The sequence below is a fragment of the Hypanus sabinus genome, chromosome 23, assembly GCF_030144855.1.
Source record: "Hypanus sabinus isolate sHypSab1 chromosome 23, sHypSab1.hap1, whole genome shotgun sequence".
NCBI classification, from domain to species: Eukaryota; Metazoa; Chordata; class Chondrichthyes; order Myliobatiformes; family Dasyatidae; genus Hypanus; species Hypanus sabinus.
The window spans coordinates 21,606,214-21,631,046 of NC_082728.1; the positions used below are offsets into that span (position 1 = coordinate 21,606,214).

General features: G+C 39.0%; 1 protein-coding gene across 2 annotated transcripts in view; it reads left to right on the plus strand.

Annotated features, from left to right (window-relative positions):
- Nucleotides 1-23,125, plus strand: part of ccdc40 (coiled-coil domain containing 40) — a 77,773-nt gene extending 54,648 nt beyond the window's left edge. For both annotated transcript variants that reach the window (XM_059948513.1, XM_059948514.1), the window contains 4 exons: nucleotides 4,243-4,363; nucleotides 5,584-5,772; nucleotides 10,251-10,409; nucleotides 17,252-23,125. In XM_059948513.1, the coding sequence (XP_059804496.1) occupies nucleotides 4,243-4,363; nucleotides 5,584-5,772; nucleotides 10,251-10,409; nucleotides 17,252-17,503 (721 nt within the window). In that variant the 3' untranslated portion in view covers nucleotides 17,504-23,125. The remainder of the gene's footprint in view (nucleotides 1-4,242; nucleotides 4,364-5,583; nucleotides 5,773-10,250; nucleotides 10,410-17,251) is intronic.
- Nucleotides 23,126-24,833: the final 1,708 nt, after the last annotated feature.

A 24,833-nucleotide genomic window follows, 5' to 3' on the forward strand; every position in this document is an offset into this window, starting at 1 on the left:
CAGCAAGGTAAATCTTAAAGGAGTTAGAAAGATTGAATATCTCAGGGAGGGAGTTCCAATTCTTGAACCATCTAGTTGGCTATTAGTAGGTAGGTATATGTGAAGAGAGTGTTCAAAATCTGTAGTTGCAGGCAAGCAAATTTTAATTTTTTTGATAGACTGGAGAAAGTTACAGAGGCATGCTTTGGAGATGTAAGAATATAAAATTGGAATGCTGGTAGCTCATGAGTAAATATAAGTTAGCGACACCAGTATTGCCAGTCAAAGCAAGAGTTAAAGTATAAGCAATGGAGATTTTTTTTAAAAAATATTTGTGCACAGTTGCAGCAAAAACTAGAATAGTTAAGCCTGTTCAAAAGAAATAAATTTCAGCAACAGTTGGGCAAAGGCATGATGGAGATGGTTGAGGTAACACAGATAGAAGTAGGTTGTCTCTGTGGTGGAGTTGGAAGATTAGCTCAGAGTTCACATATGATTCCAATTTTCTGAATAATTTGGAATTGCCCAAGGAGGTAACCAGGCAAGATATCAGTAGCATGGGAAGGGAATTTGTGATGGAATCTGAAGAGAATGCCTTCAATATTTCTAATGCAAAATTGAGTAGTTCACTTAGGAGTGGATATTAAAGTAGTCGTCTAAGGGGAAAGGAAAAATAAGGATGAGACAGCAAAGTCAGCAAGGAAAATCATAATAAAAACAAGCCGTCACAGGAAATCTGAAACTAAGAAAGCAGCTTGAAACTGCAGATCATGCTGAGTCACTTGTACATCTTCCAGTCTAGTGTATTGCATTGTGCTTCACAATATGATTTCTGCATTGGAGAAACAAAATGCAGGTTAGTCAATACTTTGCAGAGGACCTGTGTTCAGTTCACAAGGGTGACTCTGAACTTCTTGTTGCTTGCTACTTAAGTCTCCATCACACTCCTATTCTGACTTTTCTATCGTGAGGTCTTCTGCATCGTTAGGATCCAATGAGTTTGAGTAACAGTATGCAATCTCCTCTCTTGTCACATTGAACCTTCTGGACTTAATACATAATTCTGTAACTTAATGAAACTCATTTTCTATGTAGGTGTAAGTATGTGCCAGGTCATTCATCTGTGATATTCTCTCAGTTTTTTTCTCTCTCCTTTGGCATGGCCTGACCTGCTGCACATTCCTCTGTCTACGTTCCCACTCTCTACGGCTTTCATTTCATAGCTTTTATGAACAAAGGATCATGTTCTTTTTCCCCTAACTGACCTATTAAACCATTGGACAGATTACTTTATTTACAGCTCATCACAACTGTGTCTTCATCCTATCAGAGATATTCCCTTTGTCCTAACTTTTCCTCTTCCCCAATTCTCCCTGGCATTAAGTACTAAGTTATTTTCCTTCTTTCCCATTCTGACAAAGGATCTTCAACCGACAATGTTAACTGCTGCTCTTTCTTCAGGTGTTACTGTATGGTTCCAGCATTATATAAGAACTAATGCCATTATTGCAGATGATGTTGCTGACAGTCAACAACTGGATGAGAAATAGGAAGGTGTTTAGACTGGAGATTTAAGAGAAAAACAGTATGGGAATGAGAGGGAAAGTCACTGGACATGATCCTGTCTGCACAAATGTAATGGTCATTGTCAAGAACAGTTCCATTGTGCTGAAGATTAGTATTGAAGTAAATGGTGTGATAAACCAAACAAAAAGCTACTGAGAACTCGGGGAGGAAACATTAGAATATAGTATGCTTTATTTGTTAGATATCTGTAAATTCATTTGTGCTATGTCAATGTTACAGGAATTGGAAAAGCATATTACTCATGCATGCCAAATTAATGTCACTGTGATGGAGATCCATTTCCTCTGCCCCAAACCCTATGCGTGTGGAAATCAAAAAAAAATTGTAGATGCAGTAATTTGAAATGATAAAAATAAACTGCTGTAAGCACCAGGAAGTCAGACAGCATCTGTGGAAAAAGAAACAGACTTGATGTTTCAGGCTGAAGACCCTTCATCACAACTGGGACAGTAAGAAAAGCTAGTTTGAAATTATAAAGGGAAGGTATGGAGGGATCAAAGAAAATATTACTGAAAAAGTGAAGTTAGAATTATCAAAGTGATCCCACTAGGGACAGAAAAAACATAGGGACATTTTAAATCTATGAAATGTGGGTCAGAAATGGAATGAAAAAGGAGAATTCTCGGCAGATCTGGCAATACGTGTGAAGAGTAAGGAACTGAGCTAATATTACAGTTGGATAGCTGAATGAAGAATGGCTGTATCTGATGCAAACCAGAAAAATGAATTGTTTGAAATTGTTGGATTCAAATGGAGTTCCCAAGGTGCAGTATATCAAAGATGAAGTACTGCTCTTCAAACCTACAATGGGCTTCATTGCAGGAGACCACAGACAGGAGGTCAAAGTAGAAGTTGAGAGGAGAATTAAAGTGACAGGAAATTGTAAGCTCAAGGTTCGTCGGTATTTCTAGTTTTTTGTTGATCCTAGCAGTGGGAAAAGAAAAACTTTTGCAGTATAAGCACAAGGGTTGGTATAGCAGTGGTGATATGGAGGTAAAATATCAGTGTGATCTTATTAAACAATAGAGTAGTCACAAAGACTTAAATGTTCTATTTCTTGTTTGTATTTCTCCTTTTTTATTTTTGACTGTGTATCCTCTGAGTATTTCATCCATGGTGTCCTTTGATTTTTGCTGCTAATTGCATTTTTTTTTAAATTTGAAAAGTCAGATTAATATTGCAATAGTTAAGTCTGAAAGCCCTAAATTAAAAGTTTACTTAGAATTGATATTAATAGTTGTATTATTTTGCTAGAATTAACTTCGAGTTAATTGTACTGCAAATCCCATCAGAATTTTATATATATCAACTGAAGTAAATGAAGATGAAAGGACAGCATAAACTAAAATTATTCTTGCAAACTCCATATACGTTGTTGAATCAAATGTCCAATTCATATCTTGTTTGCAGAGATATGTTGGAGCCGGCAATGAATAAATAATTAACCACTTCAGGATTTGTTTGATCGTACTGAATCTGATCTGAAGTATATAAAGATCTGGTTCTGATCTTTCAGTTTTCCTAAGCAGACTTTAAGGGAATAACAGCGTACTATTTATATAACTAGGCTAATATACCAGAGACCTGTACTCATGATCTGGAGACATGAACTTAGGTGCCTCTGGGAGAATGTAATCAAATAATCTGGATATCTCTTTTTTTTTAAAGTGCTGACTTTGAACAGTGAGGTTGTCAAACCTACTTAGCTCTTAACTCTGAGCTTTCTCCATGACTAGTTGGAACTAGCCTAAGATGAGAAATCTGACCCTTTGATTAGTTGAGCAACATTTGACATCGTCATACTTTACAGATGGTTTCCCAAATTTCTCTGTTCAAGCTCAGCTGATCCTGAATGCTATCAGCATTGATTCTGAATTTCATGTCGTTATATGTCTTCTGGTCAAACACGGCTAAGCAAATCCTGTGCTGAATTCCACCTACCACCTTTCATTTCAATTGAATACCATTTGAAACAACAACTGGTGGTAGTGACGGCATAGATTGTTCTCTGGTTAGGAGCTTCTATGGGAGTGGCTTATACCACTACCAAAGTAGCCAGACAAATCATGAGGGATATAGCTGAAAGTCCAGAAAATGAGGGGAAAGAAACAAAGGGAAAATTGAAAGTCTTAATCTCACAAATAGGTCTGTCCATGACAGTTTTAGTAAGAGGGACTTTTGCATAATAGTTCTGGAAGTGGAAAACCATCTTCAAACCGGGGACACTCTTTGTGATAACATGTAGCACTACCATATTAACTTTGATAGATTCAGATCAATCTGGTTATACTAAACTTGCCTTCCATGAGATGTTGTAGGCTAACAGCAACAGTAATGTTTTATTCCACACGATCTGAAACTTTGAGTCTTGTACAAATACTTCTAGCTTAACTAGTTACACGCTTGTATTTGAATTTACTCACCCATTCAATACTTTAAAGAAAATATTTGTAGTTGTTGCTTATCACAGGGCAACTTTGAGGTTAACTCACAGGATAAATAAGCAAGACAAAATTTGTACTTTTATTTTTAAATGAAGATCCTGATAATGAACCTTCTGTTTGCATAATGCACAGCAATCATTCTGGTTTCCATATCTTTGTAACCATTTATTTCCTCAATTGATATGAAACTAATTGTATTTTCTAAAATATTTTCATACATTTGCTTTCACAGACGTCAGATTATGCTGTGGGAGAAGAAAATACAACTGGCAAAAGAAGCAAAATCAGCTGTTCACTCAGAGGTTGGACAGGGTGAGATACGAGCCATGAAAACAGAAATACATAGAATGGAGGTGAGTTCATCTGCAAGTTTGACACACAACACTGAATTAACAATAAACTTTTGGCAATCCGTAAACAAAGTGCAAAAGCTAAAGCAAATTTGCTCTTTATTCTGATAACATGTAGGATAATGTAGTAATGTCTGGTAATATACCTATATCCAGGATTAAGTCAACTGGTCCCTGCAGAAATCTAAAAGTCAGAAAAGAAAGTTTTTCAGCCCCTGTTACTTCATTCACTTTTGCAACGTAAAGCAATTATAAAAAGCAACAAACTTGTAGAGTTGTATCAACAGACCAACTATAAAAACAGCAGGAATCAGTTACTCAAATTGTAGATAATACTTTTAAATTTGCTGGTGAAGAATCCCTACTGTGTGTTCAGCTTCATGAGGTTCAAAAACATAAAAGTTTGAGCTTTGGGCTTCAAAGTAGCAATGATCAGTCTTCTTTACATGCATCTCTGCTTTCAAACATACTTTTTCATAAGACACCCGACAGTATTCACACCACAAGTGGGTGTATATGCTGGGGATATTATTTTGGACTTTTGAAAATACTGTATATATGCCAAAATATGGGCATTAATGACCCCAATTCCTTACCAATTGTATCTATGAATTAGCAATGCCAAGGGAGATCATACACATCATAACTAACATTCCATGATATTTACATATCCTTTCTTACAAGTTGCATTGTTATGTCCATTGATTACATACATAAATACTGAAACTTTTAATTTAGGAAATGTAGAAGTAATTGTGAAATAATCCCTGATGGCAATTATTTTTAAAATAGTACTGTTACAATTTTATTTCTTAATTTATTGAATAGTAAATTCATGGATAACTTGCTTATATATCTGCAGATATATATAATCTGCAGATGCTGGAAATCCAAGCAACACACACAAAATACTGGAGGAAATCAGCAGGCCAGGCAGCATCTAAGGAAAAGAGTAAACAGTCGGCATTTCAAGCTATCCTAATATCTCGGCCCCAAACAGCAACTATTTAACTTTTTCCATAGATGCTGTCCGGTCTGTTTTTCCATACATGCTGTTCCTCCAGCATTTTGTGCTTGTTACTAACTTATATACCCCATTCTTTGATCATGGAAATTAGCAGACTTGTCATTTACTACTCATTAGCCATCTGAAATTGATATTTTTGGTGAACAATTCTGGGTATTGAAGTATGGCTCAAGGTAATTATATTCTTGATTCAAAGATACGTTACAGTCAGCTTATGAAACAGCAAGAGCAAATGATTCGTGACATGGAGGCTGCTGTTTCACGCAGGGATACCATTTTGACACGTGGTGAAGCACAGGCAAAATTGGACAAGAAGTACACAACCAGGAATGATTATCGTAACAAAATACAGGATCTATGCAAGAACATTGCAGATGTGCAAAAGGTAACATAAACAAGATTTAATGCTTCTATGAATCCATGCAGTTAAATAAAAAATATTACTTATTTTCTTCCAGCTCAGCTCAAATTATTTCATCCATTGTAGTTCTGATGCTTTGGATGTTTGTAAGTCTCATTGATACCTTCATCAGTGAAATATTGAAAATACAGAATTTGTATGTTTCTGTTACAAATAAAGGCAAGACTAATAAGTTTAGGGAGCCTTGTTTTATGAAGGAGTAGGCAAATATCAGGCAGTTAGGATCAAATGTTAGGATCACTAAATGTTAGGATCACTTGCGGAGGATAAAGAAATGTAAAAGTACACTAAAGGCAGAAATCAGGAGGGTGGAAAGAGGACATGAGGTTGTTGTGGTAGCTAAGATCAAAAGAACCAAAAGGGCTTTCATTGAATATTAAGAGCAAAAGGATAGTAAGGGACAAAATTGGTTCTCTTGTAGGTCAGCATGGTCATTTATGCATGGAACTGAAAGAGATAAGGGAGATTGTAATTTTCTTTTGCATCTGTATTTACTTGGGAGACTAACACAGAGTCTATAGAACTGAGGCAAAGGAGTAGTGAGATCATGGACTGGATCTGGATTACAGAAAAGAAGGTGCTTACTATCTTGAAGCAAATCCCCAGGAAATGACAAGGTGCCCCCTTGGACTTTGCAGAAGGCTAGTGCAAAACTTGCAGGTGTCTTGGCGGCAGTATTTAAAGCATTGTTAGCGATGGTTGAAGTGTTAGAAGATTTGAGGAGAGCAAATGTTGTTCGATTGTTCAAGAAAGGCTCCAAGAATAAGTCAAGAAATTATAGGCTGGTGAATCTGATGTTAGTCATGATTAAGTACCAGAAGATATTCTTTGAGACAGGATATGTAAGCATTTTGAAGGGCAGGGCCTGATAAAGATGGTTAATATGGTTTTGTGTATGGTGGAGAGTTTGAGGAGGCAACGAGGAAGGTTAATGAGGGAAAGGCCTTTGATGAAGTCCCATGTGGGTGGCTGGTCCAGAAGGTTAAATCACTTGGCATTCAAGGTAACGTAGCCAATTTGATTCAGTGTGTGTGTAGGCCTCCGTTAGTCTCGATAGACCATGGATTTGCACCTTGGAAAGTTTCCAGGACGCAAGCCTGGGCAAGGTTTTTTTTAATGGAAGACCAACAGTTTCCCAAGCTGAAAGTCTCCCCTCTCCACACCACTAATGTTGTCCAAGGGAAGGGCATTAGGACCCATACAGCATACAGCTTGATAAGAGCTTGGCACCGGTATCATCGCAGAGCAATGTGTGGTTAAGTGCCTTGCTCAAGGACACACATTCAAGCCTCAGCCAAGGCTCAAACTAGCGACCTTCAGATAACTAGATGAACACCTTAGCCATGCGCCAACACATTGGCTTAGTAGTAGATGGTTGTATCTCTGAGTGGAGGCCTGTGACTAGTGTGGTGTGGTAGGGATTCAGTGCTGGGTGGTTTGTTGTTTGTCATCTATATTAACGGATCAGCAAATTTGCAGCCTGTACCAAGATTGGGGATGAAGTAGAATGTGGAAGGCTATCAAAGCTTGCAGCATAATCTGGACCAGCTGGAAAAATGGGCTAAAAATGGCAGATGGAATTTAATGTAGACAGGTGTGAGGTGTGTACTTTTGGAGAACAAACCAGGGTTGGACTCACACAGTGAATGGTAGAACATGGAGGTTTGTGGTAGAACAAAGGGATTTGGGAATACAAATTCATAATTCCTTGGAAGTGGTATTACAGGTATATAGAGTCATAAATAGAGTTTTTGGCAAGTTGGTCTTCATAAATCAGAGGACTGAGTAAAGGAATTGAGATGTTGAAGTTGTGTAAAATGTTGGTAAGGCCAAATTTGGAACATTATGTACAGTTCTGGCCGCCAACCTACATGAAAGATATCAGTAAGCTTGAAAAAGTGCTGAGAAAATTTACAAGGATGTTGCTGGGACTTGAGGAGCTGAGTTTCAGGGAAAGGTTAGAACTTTATTCCTAGGAACGTAGGAGAATGAGGGGAGATCTTATAGAGGCATACAAAATTAAGGGGTGTATTTATAGAATAAATGCATGCAGGAATTTTCCTGAGTTTGGGTGAGACTAGATCTAGAGGTCATAGGTTTAGGTGAAATATTTAATGGAAACCTGAGGGAAACTTCACTTTGAAGGTGGTGAGAATGTGGAATAAGCTGTTAGAGGAAGTGGTGAATCTAGATCTAATTGCAACATTTAAGAGAATTTGGATACATAAAGTACATGGATGAGAGGGCATGGAGGGCTGTGATCTGGGTGCAGGCAGATGGGACTAGGCAGAAAAACAGATTGTCACAGTCCAGATGGGCCAAAGGCCTGGTTCTTTGTGAAGTGTTCTATGACTCTAAATGACTTCACTAGTTCTAGTTCACACACGTTTCTTGCTAATATAGCCTGGCATTTGGATTCATAGTGATTAACTCACAGTAATTTCTTCACTCCCTTTCAAGATCTGGTCAAAACTATCAAATTTTCTTTTACAAACTTTTGTGAAAGCTTGAAACAGTGCACTTTAAGTACGGACTTTTAGCAGAAGGATCTAAAAAGTAATAATTAGGGCTGTCAGATAATTTATAGATAAAAGATAAACCGATCACACAGCCAGCCCTCGACCCAAAGACTGGTGCCAAACTCGACTGCTGGATTCTCCACTCCTGTTGAGTGGTAGAGAAACAGGGAATGGGCAAGAGACAGGCAGGCAGATAAGAGGGAAGGAAAAAGCAAGTAACTGTAAGGGGATATGTGTGTGTGGGTGGGGAGGGATGTTGGGGATGAGGAAAGACAGAAAGAGAGAACAATGGAGGGAGATAAGTTATGGAGGAAGGCAGAAAGACTTGTGCAGGGAAAGAGAGAGATAAAGTGCAGTGTGAAACTCACAGAAGCACAAAGACTAAATTTAGCAACTTGACTGAGAGCCAGAGGCTCAGTTCTTCCACTGTCTGCTCAACACTGACTTGCAGGAGTACTACCCATTCTACCTTTTCTGTTCCTTACTCTTCTACCTTAATTTTCTTGTTTCTCCCCACTAACCTAATCGAACATGTTTTTCCAGACGGATTAAAAGTACTATCATTCTGTTGTTAATTGTGTTTAACATTGTGATTTCTTTTATTATTGCTCAATGCCCCATATTCATTATGGATTGTAATGTTATAAATTTGAAAGGATCATCATGACATCTAAAAATATGCAATTAGAAAATCATAATTCTTTGAAATTATAACATTAGAGGAATTCACTCTGACTATGCCTACTCTGTTACCTATTCTTAAAGTGAAACAATCAAATCTAGTCCTAGCTTTTTTTCTGCCTACATACTTATGTACTTATGTATTAAAGTACAGTAGATTCCAATTAATTGGGCACATCGGCACCAATACATTTTGGCCCAATTAAGTAACTGCCCTAATTAGCCAAAGTTTCATGGAGATAGATTTGAAAAAGTATTGAAAAAATACGAATTACTTTTTAGCTAATGGTTAACATTTCTACTTAATTCCACTTTAAGTTATGTCACAGTAGGTACCTGCAATTAATACTCGGTTGCAAATAAACAATCGTTCTGGAACATGTTTGGGGATTAAGTGCTAACATTTCAGATTGATTACTGAAACTGGAAGATTTTACAAAATTGGATAATTATTGTTTAAAACCCTTACCCCACAATCTATCATACCTCAGAAGGTAATAATAGAAACAGGATCTCATTGCATTAGTTGACAGTTACATATCAATTTGGCTGAATCCTTAAATCTCATTATATCAATCCCAAATTGTGTTAGTTGGTTTCTGAAGAGGTGTCATCAGCCAGATCTTTAATAAATTAACTCATATTTCTCTTCAGTGCATTTATAGTTGATGGTTAAAATGAAATACATTACAGCATATGGCTGGCATTTCCTACCAGATACACATTAATACTGTCTATTGCTTCTCCTTTTCATGAAATAATTTGTTGGTTTGCGTATAAAATAATAGGAGTTCTTTTGTTTGCACCCCATAGCAGCTGAGTTGCAGTACACGGTGAAGGCTTCTTTGCTTATTTGACTGGTCGAGTCCATAACCCATAAAGAATATTTGAACTGAGGGGCCCATTTTAATTAATTTAATAATTCATTCAGTTGCACACTGTGGGTTAAATTTATGCTACTGACATTGTCATGAGACTGCCGAAAATGATGAGGAGAAACAATTTGGTGGAGTAAACATTTTAACATATCCTCATTGAACTGATCTGCGCTTCTGTAATGGCTAGAACTGATGGACTGTGCATCTTTAGCAGGAAAATTCATGGTTTTTGGTTGGAAAGCAAATTGCTCTTTCTATCTTGATATTTTAAATAAGCAATGCATAAGTTACACCTAATTTAACAGTAGATCTGCAGATTATTAATTAATGTTATTTATGTCTTTCTGACCAAATACTTTCATAGCATATAGAAGAACTTGATAAAGCTATTGAAGAGTTGAAGAAATCACAGAGAACTGTATATGAGAAGTTGGGAGAAAAACAGTGTCAGATTCAAGAAGTGAGATCTAGAGTAGATCAACTTGATGCAAGTATAGAATCTCTACAGGAAAAGAAAGGAATGGTAAGAAATGATTTTAGAAGATTAAGCATATTTGGTTTGAAGAAAATGGGCACGTTCAAATTAAAAATAATTAATTTGGAAATTTCTAAGATTTTATGTGATAATTATATGCAATTAAATTAAGCTAATCATACAGCATGAGTTTAATGTTATTTCATGGCAGAGAATAATTACTATTCATTTGGAACTTTAATTGCATTTCTCAATCCTATTTCTCTTAACGTAAGATACAGTATCCATTTACTGCAATAAAATCTCAGTGATTTACATTGAAAACAAACTAGAGCAATGACAGTAAGATTAGAAGTCTATAAGGAACAGAGCAGAGGAATACCCATTTGCAAGTAAAAGAAAGATTATCAGACAAAATCAATAAAGAAAAGGATTCTTTTCTATTTTGTTTGATTGCTATTTGCCCAATAAGGTGTAAAGTTTTAGAAACACAGAAACATAGAAAGCCTACAGCACAATACAGGCCCTTCAGCCCACAAAGCTGTGCTGAAAATGTCCTTACCTTAGAATATATGTGGGGTTACCCATAGCCCTCTATTTTTCTAAGCTCCATGTACCTATCCAGGAGTCTCTTAAATGACCCTATTGTATCCACCTCCACCCCCGTCGCTGGCAGCCCATTCCACGCACTCACCACTCTCTGCGTAAAAAAAAAAAAACAACTTACCCCTGACATCTCCTCTGTACCTACTTCCAACCATCTTAAAACTGTGCACCCTTAGGTAAGTCATGGGGAATTTCAGTATGCAGATAGGTTGGGGAAATCAGGTTGGTGCTTGATCCCAAGAGTGAGAATTTGTGGAATGCCTCTGAGACGGCTTTTTAGGGCAGTTTGTAGTTGAGTCCATGAGGGGATCAATAATTCTGAATAATTCTGTTGTGTAATGAACCAGACTTGATTAGGAAACAAGAAGCAATGGAACCGCTAGGTAAGAGTAACGATAGTATGATCAAATTCAACCTGAAATTTGAGAAGGAGAAACTAAAGTCAGATGTATCGGTATTACAGTGGAGTAAAGGGAATTGCAAAGGCACAAGAGAGGAGCTGGCCAAAGTTGATTGGAAGGGGGCATTAGCAGGGATGACAGTAGAGCAGCAATGGCTGGAGTTTCTGCAACAAACAGAAGACACAGGGCAGATGCATCAAAAATGAAGAGCATGTATTCTAAAGGGAGGATGATGCATCTGTGACTGACAAAAAAAGTCAAAGCCACTATAAAAGCAAACAAGAGGGCGTACGTTAGAGCAAAAATTAGGGGGAAGTTTAGGATTATGAATTTTAAAAAAAACCAACAGAAGGCAACTAAAAAAAAGCATAAGATGGTGGATGGGGAGCTGAAATATAAGCCAATAATATTAAAAATTATGCCAAAAGTTTTTTCCAAATATATAAAGAGTAAAAGAGGGACAACAGTAGATATTGGATCGCTGTAAAATTACACTGGTGAGATAGTAAATAGTGACAAGTGAATAGTGGGAGATGAACTGAAAAGGTATTTTGCATCAGTCATCACTGTGTAAGGCACTAGTAGTATGCCAGTTTAAGAGCGTCAGTGGGTGGAAGTGAGTGCAATTGTTATTAAGGGAGTAAAAATTAAACTTGAGGACTGGGGATTTTGCTGAATCGTGGGGAGAGCATGATATAAAATAACAGAATGGGTCTATCTTCTTTGTTCTAACTTACAATAGATCACGTCATCAGTGAGGAACTGACTGTATAGGTGCTAATCGTCTAAGAGGCAACATAATTAACAGATTATTTGGCACTCTGATCAATGACGAAATGATTGTATAGGTGCTGTAAATTACAGAACCAGTCTCTGCAAACCAGCTAACTTGCTATGATTGGATTTACTGTATAAATTTGAATTGTAACATTTCGTTGGGGAAGATGTTGTGAGGACAACTCCCTGTGAATTTACGAAATAAAGGCGGTAACTAGTTTTTAGGGCTATGCCTACTTTGTGTTTGATCGGTACTAAATTCTCTAACAGAATCACTTGGGAGTTGGTGCTTGAGAAACTGAAGGGTCTGAAGATAGCTCTGAAAGCTGGACCAAATGGACTGCACTCCGCGGTACTAAAAGGGGTAGCGGAAGAGATTGTGAAGGAGTTAATAACGATCTTTCAAGAATCGATAGATTCTGGCATGGTTCCGGAGGACTGGAAATTTGTTTTTTTTATAACTTTTAACTCATCTTTGGGGAAAAAAAAGATGCTCAATTTTTCTATCCTCCTTACATTTGAAGTCCCTGATTTAAATCACAGATCATCTCTGTAAAATTCTTTGGGATATTGTCTATTGTCCAAACATCTCCAGTTATTCATTGATGATATCATTTGTATCATAATGTCAGAAATGGGGATGCCTACTGAATAATATTCAGAAAATATGGCAGTGAAGGTTTCTGTGCAGCAAGACCTAAACATCATGTAGAATGGGCAAAAATAGTATTTAACATTTACACGAAAGAAGAGCCAGCAATGGCCAACTCCAGCAGGCCAAAATCAAAACACCGGAGTTTGACGGAATCACACACTTGGAATAGTGTCACTCCAACAACATTCAAGAAACTCAACACCATAGGACTAAAGTGTCCATTCACCATTCTAATATTCGCTTGCTGTACTCTAAATACACTCTGGCTGCATTGTTTATCATCTAAAAACTACCTTCAGTTATTTGCCGAGGCTACTTCAGCAGTACCTGCAAAACCACTAAGAATCTATTGCCAAGAATGAGATACAATTTCTGCTCCCAAGTCATGTGCTAACTTAACTTGGAAATATATCACAGATCCTTCATTATCATGGATAGTAAATCCAGGAGCTTACCACTTATCTGGATCCATAATATTATGAATATTAAGGGTATGATACATGTCTTCATGGGAGGAACTGCAGCAGTTTAAGAAAACACAGCTTGGCAACACTGAGCAATTAAGGATAGAGAATTGCTGGTCATGCAGCAATTCACATACCACATGAAAGTTAACAAAATTATGTATGATCCATGGATGCTGGTTGTCTGCTGGTAGTTCAAAGTTCGAATTAAACTTTTTTTCCAAGTATGTATACCATGTACAACCTTGAGATTCATCTTCTTGCAGGCAGCCACAAAGAAAAGCAAAAGAATCCATAAAAAGCCACACACAGCAAAGACCGACAAACATCTAAAGTCTGGAAAAAAAAGAAATAAATTGTGCAAATAATAAAAAAAGTAAACAAATAGAAGATTAACTACAGTCCCCAAAAGTGACTGTGGGCTCCGGAGTCAGCTCAGTGCTGAGGCAAGTGAAGCCAGTCCAGGAATCCAGTGGTTGCAGGGCAATAACTGCCCCTGAATCTGGCAGCGTGGGACCAGTACTCCTGTACCTTCCACCCAACAAGACAGGAAGATGGGTCAAATGCAGGTAGATGGGATGGGCATAGTTGGGGGATCTTAGCTGCCACCAAGAACACCAGTTCATTTCCACTCTAGGTCCTCGACGTTACAATCTGGCTGAATGCTTTAATCAGTGTAGAGTAGTGAAGGTGAACATCAGTTCATTTTCTCCTCTCAGGCTTCATTGCTTTAATCTAGCTTGGCTGTTTAATTGGTGCTAAGAAGTGGAGCTAAACACCCATTAATTTTCAACTCTTGGGCCTCAACACTTTAACCAGGCCTGAAATTTGATGTGCCCCTGACAGTAACCCCAGTGATGACCTTATCTGCATTCTCTAGTCAAGTTCGCTGAATTCTTCAGAAGATCGTAAAATTGCTAGTTAGTATGGTAACTTGGACAACTGACAATGTCCATGTTTAACCTTGGCAATCTCATTTATTGTTGGAAATATTGCAGGTTATACTGTTGTCCATCTATATATCCACAGCCCACTAGATTGTAATTAACAATTGGAACTAATATCAGCTTTCTCATCTTGGAGCTACTTTATTGTGACTGTTTTTGGTTCCAGTTGTTAGTCTAATTTACTGAGAAATTTGAGTGGTTAGTTTTCACTGATCAGTTTTGCACATCTTAATGTGTTCATTTCCAGTTGAAGACTATTATACTGGGAAATTAAACTAGGTACAAACTATATTGGTTGGTCATATATTCTATGTTAATGCAACTTACAAATGGAAGTTGCTTTCCCCCTTTTTCTTACTGAAAATGGTGGCAAACTGGCACCATTCTACAAATACTAGCACTATTCAATTACTGTGATCATATTTAATAAGCTTCTATTTTGATACATCAAGAGACTGTAATTGTAAGTGAGTCTTATCTAGTCCTGACCCAACTTTTACTGCTATGCAGTTCTACATGGATCATTTAAATAACAGCTATTTTTGCCATTATGCTAAGATTCCTTTTGCATGAGTAATTGACTCACCATATTCAAAAACTAAAACTTGAGTCTGCATGATTCAGCACTGCATTGTTTAAGGAAATTAGACAATGAATTATGTCTGTGTTATGCTTTTGTAATTTATGGAAAATAAGATATGACTCTGCATAACTTTTATTGTTTGCATTTCTTGTGGGTATGTGCTATAATGAGAGGTTGGACAAAGTTTGGGTTGTTTTCTTTGGAGTGGCAGAGGCTGAGGGGAGATCTGATAAGATTAGAGAGGCAAATTTCAAATGTCTAATACCAGAAGGTGTGCTTTTAAGGTGGGGGGAGGGCTAGTTTTAAAGGAGATGTGAGAGGCTTACTTTTTTCACACAGAGTGGTTCCTGGAATGTGCTGCCCGGAGTGGTGGTAAAGGAAGATACATTAGGGACTCTTACGAGTTGTTTAGATGGGAAAACAAATGTGAGAAAAATGGAGGGATATGGACATTTTGTAGGCGTGAGGGATTAGTTTAGCTGGCCATTTGATTGCTAATTTATTTGGTTCCGCACAACATTGTACATTGAAGGGCTTGTTCCTGCAGTGTACTCTCTGTTTTTTTTACATTTTGATTACTTATTTGATGCTGCAAAAGGTACAGTTGAAACACCAACTACAGGACAACATCACCTGACTGTGCAGGTGATGCCTTCCTCCCAGATGTGCTGAATAACTTCTATGCTCATTTTGAGGCAGAAAATGGGGCAGCGAGGAAGTCCACCCCTCCTCCAAATGTCCAGTTGCTGTGTCTCACCGTGGCCGATGTGAGAAGAACCCGGTGCAGAGTCAACCCACAGAAGACTGCTAGACCAGACAATATTCCTGGTAGAATGCTTACAGGATGTGCCGATCAGCTAGCAGATGTTCTCACCGACATCTTCAACATCTCCCTGAGCAACGCCACCATTCCAACTATCAGCAAGAACAACAAGTCAGCTTACAGAGAGCAGGTGCAGCGGCTAATGGGCTTGTCCAGAGCCAACAACCTGTCTCTGAATGTGAATAAAGCAAAAGAGATGGTTGTTGACTTCAGGAGGGCACGGAGTGACCACTCCCCGCTGAACATTGATGGCTCCTCGGTAGAGATCGTTAAGGGCACCAAATTTCTTGGTGTTCACCTGGCGGAGAACCTCACCTGGTCCCTCAACACCAGCTCCATAGCAAAGAAAGCCCAGCAGCATCTCTACTTTCTGCGAAGGCTGAGGAAAGTCCATCTCCCATCCCACCATCCTCATCACATTCTACAGGGATTGTATTGAGAGCATCCTGAGCAGTTGCATCACTGCCTGGTTCAGAAATTGCACCATCTCAGTTCGCAAGACCCTGCAGCAGATAGTGAAGTCAACTGAGAAGATCATCAGAGTCTCTCTTCCTGCCATTACAGACATTTACACTACATGCTGCATCCGCAAAGCAAACAGCGTTATGAAGGACCCCACGCACCCCTCATACAAACTCTTCTCCCTCCTGACATCTGGGAAAAGGCACCGAAGCATTCAGGCTCTCATGACCAGACTATGTAACGGTTTCTTCCCCCAAGCTATCAGACTCCCCAATACCCAGAGCCTGGGCTGAAACCAACTTACTGCCCTCTAATGTGCCTATTGTCTTGTTTATTATTTATTGTAATACCTGCACTGTTTTGTGCGCTTTATGCAGTCCTGGATAGGTCTGTAGTCTAGTGTAGTTTTTTCTGTGTTTTTACATAGTTCAGTGTAGTTTTTGTACTGTTTCATGTAGCACCATGGTCCTGAAAAGCATTGTCTTGTTTTTACTGTGTACTGTACCAAAAGTCATGGTCGAAATGACAATAAAAAGTGACTTGACTTGAATATGGCATTACTGTGCACTTTGCAGAAAATGGTACAAACTGCATAAAGAGAGGTGATAGTGAATGGGAGTTCAAACAAGTAACTTTACTGCAAAAGCTTTGTAAGGAGGGAATGGGATTTAAGATCCTGTTGCCACTGGACACTGAGAATGGAGGCCCTGTGTAATAGTCTCTTAAAGCACTTCCATTGTTTAAGGAGGAAATAAGAATGTAATTGATACATTCTCAGACAATGTATTGAATATGATCGTACAATGAATGTAGAAAAGGACATATCAAATTATAGTTATGATGTATAAATATTTGAATAAAATGTGTTTTGAATTATATTAAAAATCAACTCGGGTGTACATGAGAGTGGAAATATTTTAGCATGTTTTGACTTCTTATTTCTCTTAATCTTTTCTCCTCTGTGAGAGAAACATGCCCTTTTGTATCTGCTTTCGAAACCCTTCTGATGTTGAAATCTGGAACTCACTGTGGGGGAGAAATGGCACTCTGTCACTTTAAGATCTAGGCAGTTCTTTAGGATGGTGTTAAAATAATTAATGAGTAGAAATAATAAAAAAAATAAATAAAACCATGTACATAAACTAAACATATTTCTCTCTCTTGTGATATAGAATCTCAACAAGATAGTGACTTTCCAGACCCGTCTCAAGCACCTTCAGGCAGTAAAAGAGGGGAAGTATATAAAACAGTGCAGATCTGAAGAAGCACTGACAACTGAACTACAGAAACAAGAGTGTCGAATCCATACCATCAATACCATCATTGACCGTGTCAAGGAGGAGTGGCCTCAGTACCAGGGAGTGCTTCATAAAGTGACTCTTGCACTGGCTACACGAGGAACAGCACAGGAAGGCCATTCATAAAAAAGATACTTAATCTTGCCAAACTAGATGGTGTAAAGAACTAATGTTCTAAGGAAACAGAATAAAAAAAGGGTAGTTGTGAGTGTAACTTTAATTGAATATAACATATCATTAGTTAGATCAGAAGGGTGTTTGTTCATATACTGATTCCAAAAAAAATATTTGAAATAGTTTTCTTGCAGATGTATAAATCTGTGCTAAATTCATATGATTAAATAGAATTTAATGTTGATTAAATCATTTCACATGATTCATTTAATATAATTTAATCATTCATATTAAGAAGCAACTAACATGTGAGAGCAAAATGATGAAGTAGTAGAAGCACAGGAGAGAATGTAATCTAGGATTTAATCAGTTGTAAAAGGCTTACAAGATGCAAACAGACAAAAGGAGGCTAAGTGGGGAGATCGCATAACATGTAATTCAAAAATTGTCAGAAGGATAATTGAGGGAAATCCGTAAATCCTGCTGAAGTGTGGAACTGTGACAGGGTTGATACTTGGTTCTTTTAAGGGTTCAAAGAATTGCCTTCATTTATTGAAATTTGTACTATTAAATAAAATTCAAAGTTCAAAGTAAATTTATTACCAAAGTACATAATGTCACCATATACAACCCAAAGGTTCATTTTCTTGCAGGCAATGACAGTAACTACAAGAAACAAAATAAAATCAATTAACGACTGCACCCAACAGGATGGACAACAGCCAATATAAAAAAAACAACAAACTGCAAATGCAAAAAAAAGAGAAAAAAGATATTATAGTAATAAAAAATAAGCAATAAATAACAAGAACATGAGATGAAGAGTCCTTGAGAGTGAGTCCACAGGTTATGGGAACAGATCAGTGATGGGGCAACTGAAGTTATCCCCTCTAGTTCAAGAGCCTGATGGTTGAAGTGTAATAATTGTTCCAAAAAGGAGGTGGTGTAGATCCTGAAGTTCCTGTACCACCTTCCTGATGGCAGCAGCCTGGTCTGTATGGTGGGTGTCCAAGATGGATGCTGCTCTCCTGCGAAAGCACTACGTGTAGATGAACTCAATGGTGGGGAGGGCTTTACTTATGATGGACTGAGTCATATCAACTGCTTTTCATAGACTTTTTATGTACAACGGCACTGGTATTTCCATACTAGGCTGTGATGCAACCAGTCAATATACTCTCCATTTCACATCTATAGAAGTTTGGCAAAGTTTTAGATGTCATGCCGAATCTTTGAAAACTTCTAAGAACTTAGAGGTGCTGCCACGCTTTCTTCATAATGACACTTAGTGCAGGACCCAGGACAGATTCTCTGAAATGATAACTTCGAAATTTAAAATTAATGACCCTCTCCACCTATGATTCCCCTGGCTCATGGACCTCCGGTTTCCTCCTGCAGAATCCAATAACCACCCTTTGGTTTTACTGACATTGAGTAAGGTGGTTGTTGTGGCACCACTCAATCAGATTTTCAATCTCTCTCCTGTATGCTGATTCATCACTATCTTTGATTTGGCCCGCAACATGGTGTCATCAGCAAACTTAATTATGGCATAGGAGCTGTGCTTAGCCTCACAGTCATAAGTATAAGGCAAGTAGAGGAGGGGCAAAGCACACAGCCTTGTGGTGCACCTGTGCTGAGGGAGATTATGGAGGAGATGCTTTTGCTATTCTAAACTCTCAGGGGTCTACAAGGCCAGTGGAAAGCAGCCAGTGAAGGAGTGGAGCTTTCAGGCTTTGACTCAAGAGATTTTGGCAGTTGGACTGCAATTAAGTCTGTCAAGATTTGAATAGCTCAGCAAAAAGCAGTTGATTAGACAATCAAGATTTGAATAGCTCAGACTCAGCAGAAAGCAGTTGATTGGGCAATTGAGATCAGGTGACCAAGCAGTTTAAAAAGCTCAAACAACTAAGCAGAGGGGTTGCTCAAGTGGAGCGGCCAGTGAAGGAGTGGGGGATTTGAGGCTTTGATTCGAGAGGCTTCGATGAGAAGAGGCGGAGGACGAGCTTGCTCCCAGTTAGGCTTTACAATGCCTCCTGAGACCGTGATGTGCCTCTCATGAGATGTGGCAGTCTTGGGGGAACTCCTCTCTCCTGCAGAGTCATATCTGCTAGATTTGCATGCGGCTGGGCGATATGGAAGACCTTGTAAAGAATCTGGAGCAGCAGCTGGATGAGCTTCGACTCATAAGGGAGAATGAGACAGTCGTAGATGAGAGCTACAGGGGGGTAGTCATACCTAGGCTGCAGGAAGCAGGTCGTTGGGTGACAATTAGAGGGGGGAGAGTGAAGGTGAGTAGACAGTAGTGCAGAACCCCTGTAGCCATTCCCCTGAATTATAGGTATACTATCCTGGATACTGTTGGCAGGGACGACCGACCAGGTGTGAGCCACAGTGGCAGGGCCTCCGGCACTGAGTCTAACCCTGTGGTGCAGAAGGGTGGGACGGAGGAGAGGAGAGCTCTCATCATTGGGGACTCTATAGTCAGGGGAGCAGACAAGAGATTTTTTGGACATGAGAAGGACACCTGCATGGTTTGTTGCCTCCCGGGTGCCAGGGTCCAGGATGTTTCTGACCGGGTGTATAACATCATTGTATGAGAGGGAAAGCAACCAGAAGTCGTGAGACATGTTGGTACCAACAACATAGGCAGGAGGAGGGATGAGGTCCTGAAGTGTGAGTTTTGGGAACTAGGCAGAAGGCTGAAGAACAGGACCTTGAGGGTGGTGTTCTCAGGATTGCCAGTGTTATGTGATAGTGATGGTAAAAATTGGAGGAGATGGCAGTTGAATGCATGGGTGAGGAGTTGGTGCAGGAGGCAGGATTTTAGATTTTTGGATCATTGGGATCACTTCTGGGGAAGGTGGGACCTGTACAGATTGGATGGGTTGCACCTGAACTCAAGGGGCAGCAATATCCTTGCAGGTAGGTTTGCTAGCATGGTTTGGAAGGGTTTAAACTAACTTGCAAGGGGGATGGGACCTGGAGCAATAGAGCAGTGGAAGAACTGTGTGGAGTAAAGCCAGATCTAATATAGAGAGGCTTTGAGGAAAGAAAAGCAGAATAAAAGGTGTAAAGGTAGCAAGGTAGAAGAGCTAAATTGTGTGCACTTCAATGCAAGAAGCATCAGGAACAAAGGTGATGAACTGCGAGCTTGGATATATACATGGAATTATGATGTAGTGGCCATTACAGAGACTTGGCTGGCACCAGGGCAGGAATGGATTCTCAATATTCCTGGATTTCAGATCTTTAAAAGGGATAGAGAGGGGGGAGAAAGGAGAGGAGAGTGGCATTACTGGTCAGGGATACTATTACAGCTACAGAAATGGTGGGTAATGTAGCAGGATCCTATTTTGAGTCAGTATGGGTGGAAGTCAGGAACAGGAAGGGAGCAGTTACTCTATTGGGGGTATTATATAGGCCCCCTGGTAGCAGCAGAGATACCGAGGAGCAGATTGGAAGGCAGATTTTGGAAAGGTGCAAAAATAACAGGGGTGTTATCATGGGTGACTTTAACTTCCCTAATATTGATTGGCACCTGATTAGTTCCAAGGGTTTAAACGGGGCAGAGTTTGTTAAGTGTGTCCAGGATGGATTCCTGTCACAGTATGTTGACAGGCCAACTAGGGGGAATGCCATACTAGATCTAGTATTAGGTAATGAAGCAGGTCAGGTCACAGATCTCTCAGTGAGTGAGCATCTGGGGGACAGTGACTACTTCTCCCTGGCCATTAGCATTATCATGGAAAAGGGTAGAATCAGAGAGGACAGAAATTTTTTTAATTGGAGAAGGGCAAATTATGAGGCTGGAAGTGGGTTTGAATTGGGATGATGTTTTTGCAGGGAAAGGTACTATGGACATGTGGTCGATTTTTATGGATCTCTTGCAGGATGTTAGGGATAAATTTATCCTGGTGAGGAAGATTAAGAATGGTAGGGTGAAGGAACCAAGGGTGACAAGTGAGGTGGAAAATCTAGTCAGGTGGAAGAAGGCAGCATACACGAAGTTTAGGAAGCAAGGATCAGATGAGTCTATTGAGGAATATAGGGTAGCAAGAAAAGAGCTTAAGAAGGGGATGAGAAGAGCAAGAAGGTGACATGAGAATGCCTTGGAGATTAGGGTAAAGGAAAACCCCAAGGCATTCTTCAATTATGTGAAGAATAAAAGGATGACAGGAGTTGAAGGTAGGACTGATTAGAGATGAAGGTGGGAAGATGTGCCTGGAGGCTGTGGAAGTGAGCGAGGTCCTCAATGAATATTTCTCTTCTGTGTTTACCAATGAGAAGGAACTTGATGATGGTGAGGACTATATGAGTGAGGTTGATGTTCTGGAGTATGCTGATAGTAAAGGAGAGGAGGTGTTGGAGTTGTTAAAATACATTAGGATGGATAAGTCCCCAGGCTGCTCCACGAGGCGAGGTAAGAGATTGCTGAGTCTTTGGCTAGGATCTTTATGTCCTCGTTGTCTATGGGAATGGTACTGGAGGATTAGAGAGAGGCGAATGTTGTTCCCTTGTTCAAAAAAGGTAGTAGGGATAGACCAGTGAGCCTTATGTATTGGTCAAGGCGAGCATAAAAGGCATTGAGCTCATCTTTTAGCAAAGCCTTGTTGTCATCTGAATTGCCTGGTTTCAATTTGTACGAGATAATACCTGCCACAGTTGTTAAGCGCCCTTCAGTGATTCAAGTTTGGTCTGGAATTGCCACTTTGCTCATCAAGTTGCTTTCCGAAGATTGTACCTGGATCTCTGGAATTCAACTTGGTTGCCAGACCTGAATGCCACCTAATCTGGCCCTCAGCAGACTGCGGATCTCTGAGTTCATCTTGGGCTTCTGGTTAGGGAAGACTGAAAGATATTTTGGGTACACACTTGTGACAACTGTGATATATTTGCTCAGCTCCTCTGAGTCTAAATTAACTTTTAATTTAATTACTTACAAAGGGCAAATGGAATGAAATACTTATCTTAAAAATAATTTATCTTTAATTTTCTTGTCAATAGGTTCCTTTGAAACAAAATGACATTTGCAGGTAAGCAGGATTACTTAACAACAAATCAGTTCTTTACCTCGACCCGGAGAAGAAATCCTGTGACCAACTGTTTTTTTACTAGAAAGAACAGCATTCTTTGTGTCGAAGAGTAAGCAAATTAAATATTAAGGATATATTAATGATTACACAGAAAATTTAGATTACAACCTTTTTTCTCTAATCTGCAAGAATCAGTGAGTACAATAGGTTTTCAAAAGGAAAACGGATTTAACTTGATAGTTCAAGATAAAATGTTATCTTTTGCACTCTGTCCAGTTATAGCCACGTAAGTGATTGTTTTAGTATAATTATTCTTTACAGGAAAAGTTAAGAAAATATCATATTTATTTATCTGCTTAATTCCTTGCAAGTTGTGCATAACTGGAAAGGCAGAATTTGTTTTTGATGTGACTTCAGCAACCAAATATTTCTTAGTTTGCATTTCATGTGTGCAGGGTATAACTGCTTTTGTCAGTTTTGATTTTTCCTGTGAATTCTGTCTTTTATTACTAATATTTTTAATAGATGTCATGTGGTTCTGAATCTGAATATGAAACTTCTGGATGATCTGAATTGTTCTGAATAAAATGTTTCAGGCTCCATTGGGTTTTGAACTTTTTAGACAAGCAAGACAGCAAAAGAACTAAGGTTAAGTACCAAAATGAGAATTTTTAACTGAAATGTCAAATCTGTCCTCCTACGTAGCTCTGAAACTTGGAGACTGACATCAGAAGTAATCAGACAAATCCAGACCTGCATCAACAAATGCCTGCGTCAGATTTTGGGGCTAACGTGGACAGGCTATGTGAACAATACAGAATTATGGCAAAGGACCAACCAGACACTAATTGAGGCAGAGATCAAGAGAAGGAAGTGGTGCTGGGTAGGACTCATGTTGAGGAAGCCCCCAAACAGTATCACCAGACAAGCTCTCACATGGAATCCTCAGGGCAAGCGAAATCGAGGTAGGCCCAAGTCCACATGGAGGAGGGAAGTTTTAACTGATGCCAGGAGAGTGGGAATGACATGGTCACAGCTGGAGAGACCTGTACAAGACAGGTTGATCTGGAAAGTTGTTGTTGATGGCCTATGCTCACTTGTGAGTTGAAAGGCAGAAGAAGAAGAAGATAGTTTTCTGCCTAAAGAGATGCTTCTGAAGAAGTGGAATATACTTCCATTTAGCATTTTCACTCGGTTGTGTCAAATTGTATATTGATACGTTATTTTGCACACTTTTCAAATAATGAGAATGGAAGTTATTTAACCATTTCCAATCCTCAAATATGAGATGAAATTGTCAACATGAAGGTTAGAATTCCAATCCAAAGAGATTGTCACTGGGTGCAATCTGCTCTGGAGATGATGGTGGGAAAGTTTGACTGAGGAGATACACTTGCCACATTCTAACCCGGGTGTCCTATGGAGAGTTTCAAAGACAGAAACATCCCTTGGAGCAGAAGAGCAAAAGATGTTGATTTTCAGATCATTGTACGGAATATAAACAGAACGTTTGACAAATGACCTCCATCTCTGTGGTTCTTATCTAGTTGTACACCAAACATTCATCTGTAGCCTTCCAGCTGCTGTCCCTATGAATTGTTGATCTCCAGCAAGATTTTAATTTGTACAAGATTGCTTGCCATGCCTTAAGTTTTGTGTTTTCCATGTTCTGGATTTCTTTTCCTAAACTTAATTCCTTGTTCATTATGACATTTATCAGAGCCCACTGCTTTGCCCAACCTAATTGTCATTTGTTCTGATAAAATTGTGGCATAGTGTCAGGTTCTTTTTCCAAATAATTTCTCCCAAGAAGTGCGAAATGCCATAATGGGGAAAAAATGGTTAGATTTAGTTCAAACTCAAATGGAAGTAATATAAAACTTCGTAAATCTGCATTTTCTGTTTTGCAAATGTCTACTTTTTTGATAATAGGGTGAACAAGAACATATTCAATAAGTAAAAATGGGTCCCTTGGCTCTTCATGCCAATGCCAGAATTCAAGGAGATACAGAGTGAGCAAGACACACAAATGCAGGAGAAACTCAGCAAAGCAGGCAGGATCCACGAAGGGAAGATTTTGGCCTTGAGTGCCAACTTTCTGTACTATTCCCATAGCTATTGAGTCCATTAATAGCTAAAATCTATATATTTGTTTCTTCAATATACTCAGCAACTGAGGCTCCTTGGTAGAAATTTCCACAGATACGTTCTCTGTTTGAAGAAGTGCCTTTGTATATTTGGAAAAGCAAACTAGAGTGTATCACGAATCATATTCAACTTAGAAGTGTAAACATATATTACAAACG